Here is a 12850-nt window from a genome sequence, read left to right on the forward strand (position 1 = left end):
ACATATCATTCGTAACTCAAATAATTGTTTTTTTTTTTCATGCTTAGTGTTGAAAAGGCTTCACAAGTTAGTTTTTGGTCAAACTCATTGCAAATAACTTTTAATTTTTTACTTTTCATGTTCTTGTAATTAAAGAAGGGGATGGTGCGCTGTGCAATGCGGAAATCAAATCCAAGTTTTAGAATGACAAAAGAAAAGAAAATCCTAACAACTTTGCAATGTATAATCCCCACTGCTTTTTGTAGAGTAAATTGCTAATAAAGTAAAAAAAAAAAAAAAGGATGAAAAACTAAATGAACCAAAACACAATGAGCAAGTTGTGAACTTTTGCCATGACTACAATTTTGGGTCAATGAAAAAGAAACATATTGACTTAAATCCCCAATGAGAGAGTTCTGTTATAATCTATTAGCTATATTGCATAATCATTTTTCAGGGAGTGGAGTCCCTGTTACAAAATTTGAAACTAGTGAAAGACCTCGATCAGGTTTATAACTTGGTACTTGGTGACCTGCACCTCTAACTGTTGCAAATGTCAAATTATTCTTGTAATCTTGAACATATCCACCAACCTAATGACAAAAATCAGAAGAAAAAAATTAGTATATGTGACAATAAGTCAAGATTATTATTACAATTTAAAAAATAAGATTCTTAATATGTGGTAATACATCAATACTATTGCTACCCATTAGGGTCCTCAATAGGTGGATCCTAGAAGACCAAAAAATATATATAAAAAAAGTACTTATTGAAGCTTTTTTTTCTTTTTTTTTTGGGTAAGAACCAAAGTCTAAGTATTGGTTGAATGATAAAATGCTAACCTCCCCATCACGATACCAAGGACGCCAAGAATTTAAAGCTGTAATATTCATGGTTTCTAGGGAATATTGTGTTCCAGTGACTGGCAACCTTCCATCTACATCACCACTGTTGATAAAAAAAAAAAAAAAGAGTAGCACCAAAGGTTATTTTGATGTACAATGTAATAGAGACAATGGAAAAGCAAGAATGTAAATCCTTCAAAATCGATACGTAAGCCAAAAATGACCATTGTGGGAATTGGCCAGGCCAGGTCAGGTTTGAAGAACTTATACTTCATAAAGTGATATCACTAACTAATTTTAAATATATGGATGCATTATGCCAAAGATATTATCATTACAAAACATTTAATTGTTTAATGCAAAAATGTAAATTTAAGGGGTGATATTAATAGGAAGTGAATTTAAAAAAAAAAAGAAAAGAAAGGTGGGACAAGGTTGGTGGAGGGAGTACTCTACAAAAAGATACGTTACATCATGTATCTTGTGGACTATAGAAGTTTTAATAATAGTCATGTGTCCAATAAGTTATTTAACTATAGAAATGACTCTTGATAAATGATTTGGTCATTGGCAGTTGATACCAAAATTGAACAAATAATTTGTTCAAGAAGAGAAAGGATGCAGTCAAACTTCTGTTTTCAAGTCTACCCTCACTCCACTTTATAAATATCTTTTTTGTCTCCTTGTGACATGCCCTTTATGTACGCGTGGATATAAATAAATCTTTTCTACACTATCAATATATACATTGACGGAATTAAATAAATACCACATCATTTGAATTTAAATTTAAACATTAAATTTTACATATGTGGTATACATTTAAATTCGGTAGTATATACACTGTTAATGTATAAAAGATTTACCCTATGTATATGTATATATGTATGTATATGTGTGTATATATGTATACCTATATGTGTGCGTGAAGGTAAGTATGTATTTGTGTTTATAATTGTAATCTCTGTTCATCTGCATGTAATATACGAGCAAATTACCTGAATGTCCACACTCGGATACCATTCTCCATCAAATCTTTAATAAGAGGAAGAACTGTTGATGAACTATCTCCCCATTTAATATCACTGCAATTTATTATTCATTTATTTAGTAGGAAGAATCGGACCAATCAAAATTTCGTAAAAAGACATAATTAGAAAAAAAAAAAAGCAAAAAGATACAAAACCTGCACGGTTCCCAATTGTAGTGTAATTTGGTGAAATTGGCATGCATTGCCTCTTGTACTTCGGGAAGATTAAAGTATGACTGAACATAATATTCACTGCATGGATCGATCTCCATTATCTGTACATCACATTAAAAAAATTAACATGTCGAAATATTTTATGAAATGAAATTATTTTTTTTAACCTTTTCTTTTAACCAGAAATAATTTTAATTAAATATTTCCCCCTTTTTTCCTTTTTTGGGTTCTGGAAAAAGGAATTTATGACTACTTAGCCACATACCACTAGCTAAGAACCTGCTGAATGTGGTGTTGGTTTGTGGCTAGAACAAATCTTTGAGCAAATGATATTGGTTTTCTTGAAATATTTTACCACATGAATGACAAGACTACCCTTTCAGGTCTATTTGTTATGATATTTGCTTTGGCTTGAAGAGGACAATCTTGGAATTTTATTAAAAATAAATTTCAGTGACATCACAATTTGAGTTTTGGCAATAAAGCCAACAAATCTTTTTTGGGTGCAACCAAAGTAATTCAGAAATGCCACTAACCAGTCCTGTTGTATAATATGGTCGAATCACTTCCAAAAAGTCCCAAAAACAAAAGTGTCCAATACCAAAAGCAGAAAGGAAAACTCACCGAAAACGGCTTAGGGATGCTGGTCAGATTAGTGTGCAAGCACATAGGATAATAGATATTGTAGATGTCAATAGCTCCAACCATGTTGCCAGCTTCTTGTACGCTTTTAATGCACTCATCTGATGTTTCGGCATCCGCTGAGAAATTACAATATTTGTGGATATCTCTTGAAGATTCAAGGGAAATCAAAGCATGGCTTGCAAAGAAATCAATCATGCCGTTGTTATCTGTCTCATCATTGATGGCTGCATTTCCAATCTGCATTTTGGCACAGAAGAGAAAGTTTAATCCAGTTCCATATACAAGTTAACATAGTAATTAGCATTTAACAGCTCTTTCATTTTCAATAATTATATGTAATTATTCACAGCAGTCACATTCACGAGTTGGGATATGGTTAGAATATTGTACAGCTAATTATTGAATTTCTTCCCCAGAAAGTGGAAGTTTGATTATAAGGGTCCCTCCTCAATGCCACTCAACTTATATATGGTCCTCCATGAAGCTGTTTCCGAGATGTCTATGCAATGTATAACAAATCAAAAAGTAATATTCAGTGTCTTGTTTTAAATGGGGTACAAGCAGGAGTGGAGCTTAAAGAAACAAATGTACAAAACCAGGAGTGGAGCTAAGACCCCACAGTAAGTGGGGTCAAATTTTCGTACAGTAAAATTTATTTTTTAAAAAATAAAAGCTATTAATATTATATATAGATTATAATTGTACCCTATGAGTACTCTTTTTTTTTTTAAATGTTATAAAATCAATTCATTATCAATTTTGTTAAATACATCTTTTCTCAGTGTAAGTAATTGAACCTCTTGAATTTTTTAAAATAATCTGCGAATCAACATCAACTTGATATCCTACGGGTTTCTTTTATAAAATTTATCTTTACCTTAGTATAAATAAAAATCATAATAACTTAATTTCGTACTATAAATAAAAAGTTTACCATCCACTTGAATAATTCTTATTTTTGAAGACTTTGAAGTTTGAAAAAAAAAAAAAGGATTCGAAGAATTGATTTTCTCACTCCACTTAAGAAAGTTTACCTCTTGTGTTTGGAAATTTTAGACGAATTTATTCTTGAACTAACTTCCATAGATAATATGAAATAAATTCAAAATTATTGTGATGGTAAGAATTATGAATTTTCAATTTTTTGGGATCAATGTATATAGGAAAGAGAATTTGATAAAATGTAGTGGGATCAAATAAGATGCAACTTTAAAATTTTCTAAATTTCCTAAACCTAAGAACTAATTTTTCAAAGTTAAGTGGGGTAAATTGACCCCACTTGCTTGTATATGGCTCCTACACTGTATGAAACCCAAGTTCATGTGGTCAAGCTGGCAAATTTATGATTTTCCTTAGTGCCTGTTTCTCAAATGATTTTGAACATCTGATTTTCGACTTTTGATTTCATAAAACTTAGTCCTCTATTATGTTGTCAATTGGATTTCAAAATATGCCTTTAGCTATTTTTTTTTAATGGGAATAAACTAAAATTCAGAAGCAGCAAATTGAGTGCTTTAGATTTGAGTACTAACTCTTAATACAACATAAATTCTGTCATTCAAGAAAAAAGGTTTAAAACATTAAGAGTAGCTTTATGATGATTGACGAACAAGTGGGAGAAAAAGCTTTGGGCCTTAGAATTTTCTTATCATGTTTCACATTACGAGGATGCTTTTTCTCCAAAGTCTCTAATGATGTCTCCACTTTGAGGAGGATAAGTTAGGCCCACAGTTGAACAAAAATTCCTTGTCTTTGTCGACAAAAATCAAGTTTCAACCAATGATGGAAGTGGAGAGACGTACCAGAATTCCTCTGAGATTAATGATTGTCTTGTTGGCCTTCTTGTTATGGTAAATAATATTATGTGCTAATTGAGGCACATAATGGCCAGCGTAGCTCTCTCCAGCTATGTAAAAATCTCTATTTTTGTACTCAGGAAACCTCTCAAGCCAATTAAGTAAGAAAATGTAATTGTCTGCAGCAGCTTTTGTATCCCCACAATTCTCCAAATCTGACGTTGCGTTGGAGTATGAAAATCCAACCCCTGCTGGAGATTCTAGGAACAGAACGTTGGCAACTGTTGGGAGAACAAAATAATTGAAAAATTATTAAGTACCTAAACATTAATACCTTTCATTTACAAGGCAAAACGAAGTAAAATTTCAAGAGAAAATTCCACACCATGATTCCAGGCATATTGATTCTTGTACAGTGTTTTGCCGTCGCTACCAAGCCTGAATGGTCCAAGTTCTTGCATTGCCCCATAGCCAAGTGAAGAACAGCCAGGACCTGTTTCGAAAGTGACAAATTGGGAAAATTTCATATTGAATTGAATGCATTACACATAAAAGCCTATGCCGCGTTGAATTGACCATTCTACATGTCCTACCGATAACGAGTTAATTGAGGTGTTTAATTTTTATTGAATTAAAGGGTCCGTTTGGATGGTGTATATTTAAGTGTTTGTATAAAATTTTACTGTAATTTATTATAGAATTTATAAAAAAGCTTTTGTCAAAAAATTGAAAAAAAAAATTATTTTGCTTTTGCTTTTGCTTTTTCCCCTTTCTTTTCTCTCCTTCTTCCTCCTTGCTACCGTCGCTGCTCTAGCCACCACTGCTGGCCGACACGTCTGCCACCGCCTCCCCTCCCCTCCTCCCTCCTCCCTCCTCCCTCCTCCCTCCTCCTCTCCTTGCTCCATTCCTCCTCCCTTCCCTTTGTTTGAGTGTGTGAATGAGTATGTAAATTAATTTAAAGTTTTTATAATATTTATTAGAAAACATAATATTTTAAAGTAGGCCCCCCTTTTGGGTCAATATGTGATTATTTCTCTTGATTTTGATTGAATTAGAATCCTTAACAGGGCGTGAACTCTAAAACGAGTTTAAGATTAGATGCACTTTGTCGGTTAGTCCACCTTGTCATCTCAAAGTGCACCCTGATTCAACAACCCCCACTTGTTTTTTGAAATGACACTTTAGACCCTACTACTAATCTCTGATCTTAGAAAACTGAAAAACTCAGAAGGATTTCATGTAGATTATCAAGTGTTAGTGAATTAACACTAAAATGATCCTCATTCCATCTATTCTAGTCATTAGAATTGATTTTTTTTTTTTTTTTTTTTTGTCAACACAGGGGTGTCCAAAATTTTAGAATTGATTCATTAGAATTGATGGAAGTGCCAAAATTTTATACTTTTTTTTGTTTGGTGGGGGTGGGGGGTGTGGTGGAAGTGGGGTGGAATGAGAGACTTAAGTCAACAAATGGATGAGGAACCAAAACTTTTAAGACCGAAATAGTTTAAGGAGATGTGGGGTACGTTGCTCTTTTGGCTTACTACTTGTGACTGATTCCTTATATATAGAAAGAAGAAAAAGAAAGACTTTTGACAATGATTTTATCTCTTTTTGGGGTCTTATTAAATCAAATCGACATCCATGCCTCATCATTCTGAACACAATATGAACTAGTAGTGTTACAGAATGAGTATAGTTTATTAAAATGGATGATTACCCTGAAATAGGTAATTAAATTACTCAAGAAACTGTTATGATATTTAAATGGATTTAGTAGATGTCATAGTAAAGCAAATGAAAAAGTTTCTTAATATTTTTCATGCGAATTCTTATGTCCATTGGCGTATGAATCATGGACTCGAATAGAAAAGACTTACAAGTGTCATATAACAAAGAAAAAGCATACCATTTAGATGTGGCATCATTTGGATTGAGGGAATGAGAGGGGAAGTAGAGGGGAATAGGAAGGATTTGGTCTTCTTTAATTTTTTTAGGGGAAAGGTAGATGTTGGGCTTACTTGTTTATTTTACATTTAGTTTTGGACACTGGTTAAGTAGAGTTTAGTTATTGTTATTTTGAAAAAAAAAAATTAAATTACAAATTTGTGAAAATACAAAGAAAGACAATAATTGTTAACATATGCATTTATATGATAAGTTGGATATGATTTATATGATTTTAAGTGTATAACAATCGGCACTTGCTAGAATAACCTAATGAATTGAATTGAATCACTCTAACTTGCCTAATTTACATATGACTGCGCATCCATTAAACCAAAAAACCGAATAAATTAAATTACTTTTACTTGCTCAATTTACACATCTCTCCTTACTTTGGACACATGGACCAAGCCACTTTTATCTACTCTTTCCTTATCCTTTCTTTTCCTTCTTTTTCCTTCCCCTTAATCCAAACACTGCAGAAAACCGCCCGAAAAGAAACTCAATTTTCCATTGATTAGGTGGGATTACTAGACTTCCTTAATCATTAAGAAAGAAGACTCAACTTACTAGAAAAAACAGAACAACCTCACAGCTCATAGGCAACATGCATGAACCGCATACGAAACATCAAAATCAGGTCCTATACAGCTGTGCTGGCCCCAATAATTGTCAATGTAGCGTTCAAAAAACGTAGCAAAAACTGACTGTTAGTCGTTGCATTTTTGTCATGTAATTCTGGACACAACGAAAATTACCTGATGTAAAAGGCAATTTTGTAAACAAGCAAGTTCACAAACTGAAGAGTAGACAGGGAAAAAAAGGGAAAGGAAACTCAAGAAGATCGAAGTTAGTTTAAAGTATATACAAATACCTCCATTGAGCCAAAGGAGAAGGGGCAAATCTTGAGCTTTCTTGGGATCCTGTGCTTCGGTGAAGTAATAATAGAAGGCACTGCCGGCAGTGGCATTGATGGTGACATATCCACCATACTGTTTGAAAATAACGGGGGGTTGTCCGGGCAATTCCTGAATGATATCCTTCTCTTTCAGCCCATCTTGCGTAGGCTCAGGTGGATTCTCAAATGGTGTGAAGTGGGATTTGTCAATGTTAGAATTAGGCTTCAATTTGGCCATGAAAAGTTGATGGTCAGCTTCCCTGTGGCTCTTCCCAAGGATCTTGAGAGCCAAAGATGAAAGCAAGAGAGTTGAGAGAAGAAGAATTTGGGTTTTCTTGATCTCCATCTTTGGAGTATTCTTGCCTTTTGAACTATACTACCTTCGAGTCTGAACTTTGCGTATATATAAGAAATTTAGGAAGGTGTATAACAACTATCAAATATGACAAGCATAAGTTATGTATATGGCAACAAGCTAAATTTTCACGTTTTGGTGCCTTGGACAGGTTGGAAATCAGGTTTTGAAAATTGTCTTCTTGGATAGGAGAGTATCTTAAGGATTCACTGATTGCCCTTAGGGCATTTTGGTCATTTCACATGAACATTCCGATTTGCACAGGACATGTTGATTTGTGCATTAATAATAGGGTAAATAACAAAAAAGCCCCCTGTGGTATAGCTATCATACAAAAAAACCCCCTCTGGTTTCATATCATACACGTCGATACCCCATACTTTGAATTATTGTGAAAATTCGACGGAAATCGTCAAATGTACCGCGTTTGACTTAAACGCACTGGAAATGCGCGTGTTTCTTGCGGACAAGAGATTTCTACCACAAACTTTCAGCTGATATGCCTTCGTTACCCTTCAGTGACTTTAATAAAAAGAGGGAGACATCAAAATTGAAGGCTCGGCCTTCATTGACTTTAATTCTTTCAGCTGATATGCTCGGCTTCAGCCAAAATTGAACGATTTCCATACATCGAGAGTAATCAATCAAGCAGAGGTTGCAAGCCAGCAAAGGAATTGCAGGAAAGTGGAGAATCGATGTCTTCCTCAAGCTCTCGAACAACCAGCGGCGGAAACGGAGCTAGAGGTCTGCGATACCAGTATAAGATATGTAATTGTGGAAGGAAGGCGAAGCTAAAGATTGTTGAGTCGGAAAAGCCATCGAAAGGAATGTTGTATTTTGTGTGTGAAAAAGATGAATGTCGATTCTTTTCATGGTGTAGTCCAATCTACAGAGACGAGCCAGATCGAGATGCACCTATCCTCGTAGTGAGCCAGCATGTTCAAGAAAATTCGTATTTGGGTGGCGTGCTCTCAAAACTGGAAAATTTGGACAATGAAATGAAGAACTTGAAATTGCTAGTTGGAGGTTGTGTTATGGTAGCTATTTTTTCTATTTTATTGTTGTTGATGTCTACCAGATAAGATAATGGTAGGCTGTTGTTGATGATGTAATTCTTCATCTATCGAATTGCTAGTTGGTAGGCTGTTGTTGATGTTTTGGCTTTTTCTTGCAGTGAAAAGGAACGAAATTGGTAATCTGTATTTTGGAGTTTTGTTTTGGCAATCTGCATTTTGAAAACCCCCAAAAATGAACGAAATAAGCAATTTGGAGTTTTGTTTGGTAATCTGCATTTGGGCAAGTGTCTTGAAAATGAACAGAATTGCAGCAAGTACTAGTTGGAGTTTTGTGTTATGTTATCTTTTCCTGTGGTGTTTTGTTTGATGTCTACCAACCGAATAATGGTCAGTGTTGGACCAAAAGTTCAATTCAAAGTTCTAACTACAAATCATCTTACCAATTTTACCGCTTCCCAATTGAAAAACTACACAATTCTTGAAATTTGGAAAGAAATATCGGCTAGTAGAATTGTGGGATGCCATCATCTTACCAATTTCCAGATTCATTCAGCAACTACAACTTACATAGTTGACAGAAAAAGAAGCCAAAAATAAATGTAGTTGCCATTTCACATAGCAGACACCAAAATCTATTCACAGAAGAAATATACAACAAATGTTTCCAGATTCATTCAGCAACTATAACTTATATAGTTCACCGAAAAAGAAGACAAAAAATGATTAAAGCTGCCATTTCACATAACAGACACCAAAATCTGTTCACAGAATCTGTTCCCAGAAGAGATATACAACAAATGTTATAGATTCATTCAGCAACTACAACATCACATCACCCATATCACATAACATTAATCTGGTGGTTGCCAAGAACTTCAACCCAAAATCTGTTCCCAGAACATAGATTCACCAAATGTTCAGTTTCATTCAGCAACTACAAATATTCCAAAAGCTATTCTAACTACGGCTAGGCCACTATTCTGGCAGGTAATTAAGCCTTCTTAGGCTTTTGATCTCTTTGGCCTTAATTTCCGCAGGACATCAGTAACAGTTGGAGCTCTGGCTCTTTTTACTGTTGCAGTGGTGCCATCAGCCTTGTTATCTCCATTCTTTGTAGTACTTCGAGTACCAGCAGCTCCTTCACTAATTGGCTGTGGTTGAGTGGACGACTCAGCAATTGGTTGTGATTGAATGGATTCAGCTGCGCTTGCTTCAGGTGCCTATAAATGCCATTTAACATTGTTAAAACATACAGATACTATAACAATGACATTTAAGCGTATAAGGAAAATTACCTTATAAAATTTGGAGTTAGGGTGAATGGGATTCTTGCACGTCCGTGAGTTATGCCGTGGCTGAAAACATCTCTTGCAATGTACCACAAGACCCTTTCTAGTTGATACTTGACCCTTCTTAGGCTCATCTTGCGCTCTTCGGCGCAGTTTCTTTGGTCTATCAGGCATTCTCCTAACCACAGGGGGGTTTATGGCCTCTTCTTCGTAAGTTATCTAGTAAATATCACTTGGAACAGGTGTGATAGTATGTGCATATATTTTTAGATATTCAGCTCTAGTGTAGCAAGTATGCACATAATTTTTTATAGGTAATCTACACACTCCTATCGTAGCACATGCATGGGCACAAGGATAACCTGTTAATTGAAAATACCCACAGGTACATGTCCAGTTTTTCAAGTCTACTACTACACATTTTCTCACACCACAGTCAACCTCATACTTGTGACCCCCATCCCAGGTCGCAACAAATGTCCTACTCAACCTCTGATTCTTGTCAATCTTTTCTGCTATATTAGGACAGATTTCTCCTTGAAACTTTTGCATTCCAGATCTCTTTGTTTGAATTCTCTGCATCAATCTCCTCCTTATCCATTCAAGCATCCCAATGATAGGTAACTCTCTTGCTTCTAATATGTAGTTGTTGAATGACTCATTTAGATTGTTTACCAGAATGTCACATTTACTACATCCTGTAAAATGTGATCTACTCCAAAGAGTTGGTGGAATTCTGCTCAACCAGTCAGCAGCTTCTTTGTTTGCCTTTTCTAGTTCAATCATTGCCACTTTCCATTCCTTTTCATTGCCAACACTTGCAGCAGCCCAAAACATGTCTTTCATTTCTTTTCCTTTGAACCTTTGGTTAAAATTCTGGTACATATGCCTCAAACAAAATCTATGTTCTGAATCTGGAAACACTTCATTGACGGCATGCACAAGCCCTTTCTGTCTATCTGAGATAAAGGTCCAAGGAATGTTATCTCTTCCCATGCCCAAATCAGCCATTAGCAACTCCAAAAATCATTTCCAGGAGTCATACCGCTCTACCTCTACCACTGCAATTGCTATTGGCACCATGTTATTGTTGTCATCTCTGCCAAGTGCTGACAATAATTGTCCACCAAATGTTGTCTTAAGAAAACAGCCATCTAGACCAATTATTGGTCTACAACCATCAAGGAAACCCTGCTTGCAGGCATGCAAGCAATAATATAACCTTTGAAATATACCTGTTGAACCATCAGGTGCTTTGTCAATCTGAATTTTTATAGTACTTCCAGCATTTGTGTCTCGGACGGTGGCGGCATAACTCCAGAGTTTTTGATACTGCTCCATGTCCGTGCCAAGCATCATATCCTTTGCCTTACGCTTAGCTCTACCAACCTTAGAAATTGACACATTGATCATTAAATCTCTTCTGATGTCATTCTTCAACCCCATCAACTCAATTTTTGAATTATCCCTGATCTTATCTTGATATTTGCTGCTCAGATATGTGGCTGTTGCATGCTTATTTTGATATTCTCGAGCACACACATGCTCACCCTTCAGTGACTTTATTTGGAAGGTTGATTCATCTTGAATTGGTGTTGCCCGAATCCTCCAACTACAACCTTTTGCACAGTTGGCAATAATTTTCTTGGAGTAGTTTTTCACCCAAGTAACTTCATAACCCTCTCTTACTAGCCATTCACACAACACAGATCTAAACACTCTAAAATTAGTAAACTTTTGCCCCACTTTCAGCTCAAAGTGTGGCTTCCTAAACTCAACTTTAGGATTAAAGTCAAGGCAGTCATCTTCTTCTCCACTACCAGATCTAAATTTGTCTAGCAACTCTTCATCCGGAACCACAGGTTCTTGCCAATCCTCTTCAGTCACCTCAGCATTCCCTACCCTTTCGTCTTCTTCTCTCAAATCTGATTCTCTAAATGTTGCAGGTGGTTTTTCAATGTTTATAGCTTCATCTTTTGATAGCTTCTGAGATGAAACAGGTCCCTTTTCAATGCTTACATCTTCAACTTCTGATGGCCTTTGCTCTGAAACAGGTGGTGTAATTTGCTGAATCACATCAGGCCCTCTATATTGTGAATTTTTACTGGCCCTTTTCTTTCTCACAGAACCCCTTTTAGGAGAACTTTTTTCATCTGACTTTCCAGCAAATGAGAATACATGCACTGGCAATTTTGAAGAAGCACTAGTGCCATCTGCCCCTGCCCCACCTTTTTTGTTGTAGTTGCTGTCTCCAACAGCATCTTTCTTTGGGCTAAAGATGTCTTCATCTTCTATTGTTTCCAACCCATCTTTTAACCATTCTGGCTCTTCATCATCTTCACATGCAGCTGTCCCCGTAGTGTTAGTGACCCCACCATCTTCACATGCACCCGTATCATGGCCTTCATTTTTTATTCCATCACTGACCCCACCATCTTCTGGCTCCTTTTCAAATGGCTCATCCCCACTGCAAGCATAAATTAGCCTTTCCTTAGGCAAGTTCCAGTAGCACTGGTTCATTAATTCAATATCATTATTGTCTCTAATTGGGTGTAGACCACCTTCTAAATCCACATCTGGGACACAAAACCAAAAGTTACTCTAGTTGCTCCTTCATCTACCTTTTTAAACATTCTACACAGACTCACTATCGATAACTGATTTTCTATTCTGTCTTTGAAAATAGCCATGTAGGTTCCTGTGTATTGGAGTCTTGGCTTTTCTCTAAATCTCCCACCAAAATACATGTGTATGTCAACTTTGTCCTCGGATTTCTCCTCTGCTGTAGCATGATAAGCAATAAAGGACATCAGATATTAGTAATTTGTCTTTGACAACTACACAAAAACTAACATAACACAATCAGAACAAAC

At 35.7% G+C, this 12850-nt stretch overlaps 2 protein-coding genes across 2 annotated transcripts; both read right to left on the minus strand.

Annotated features, from left to right (window-relative positions):
- Positions 1-294: 294 nt before the first annotated feature.
- Positions 295-7791, minus strand: LOC113732377 (serine carboxypeptidase-like 40). The gene is made up of 8 exons (XM_027258094.2): positions 7294-7791; positions 4858-4965; positions 4479-4753; positions 2656-2913; positions 2014-2132; positions 1826-1912; positions 825-930; positions 295-572 (listed from the first exon to the last, which is right to left on the minus strand). Exons 1-8 carry the CDS (start codon positions 7661-7663, stop codon positions 426-428), a joined length of 1470 nt encoding a protein of 489 aa, XP_027113895.2. The 5' UTR covers positions 7664-7791; the 3' UTR covers positions 295-425.
- Positions 7792-9397: 1606 nt separating this feature from the next.
- LOC113728943 (uncharacterized) lies at positions 9398-12550 on the minus strand. Its single transcript, XM_027253291.2, has 2 exons — positions 9984-12550; positions 9398-9908 (listed from the first exon to the last, which is right to left on the minus strand). Exon 1 carries the CDS (start codon positions 12495-12497, stop codon positions 11004-11006), a length of 1494 nt encoding a protein of 497 aa, XP_027109092.2. The 5' UTR covers positions 12498-12550; the 3' UTR covers positions 9398-9908; positions 9984-11003.
- Positions 12551-12850: the final 300 nt, after the last annotated feature.

Source organism: Coffea arabica, chromosome 2e, assembly GCF_036785885.1.
Source record: "Coffea arabica cultivar ET-39 chromosome 2e, Coffea Arabica ET-39 HiFi, whole genome shotgun sequence".
NCBI classification, from domain to species: domain Eukaryota; kingdom Viridiplantae; phylum Streptophyta; class Magnoliopsida; order Gentianales; family Rubiaceae; genus Coffea; species Coffea arabica.

What these genes read in the sequence shown, in the direction of transcription:
- LOC113728943 (XM_027253291.2), bottom strand. Translation starts at nt 12,497, where the DNA reads ATGAACCAGTGCTACTGGAACTTGCCTAAGGAAAGGCTAATTTATGCT.
- LOC113732377 (XM_027258094.2), bottom strand. Translation starts at nt 7,663, where the DNA reads ATGGAGATCAAGAAAACCCAAATTCTTCTTCTCTCAACTCTCTTGCTT. An exon ending in TTAATCTCAGAGGAATTCTG is followed by an intron (nt 2,914 to 4,478) that starts GTACGTCTCTCC and finishes GCCAAAATGCAG; the next exon opens with ATTGGAAATGCAGCCATCAA. An exon ending in CTTGGTATCGTGATGGGGAG is followed by an intron (nt 573 to 824) that starts GTTAGCATTTTA and finishes TTTTGTCATTAG; the next exon opens with GTTGGTGGATATGTTCAAGA.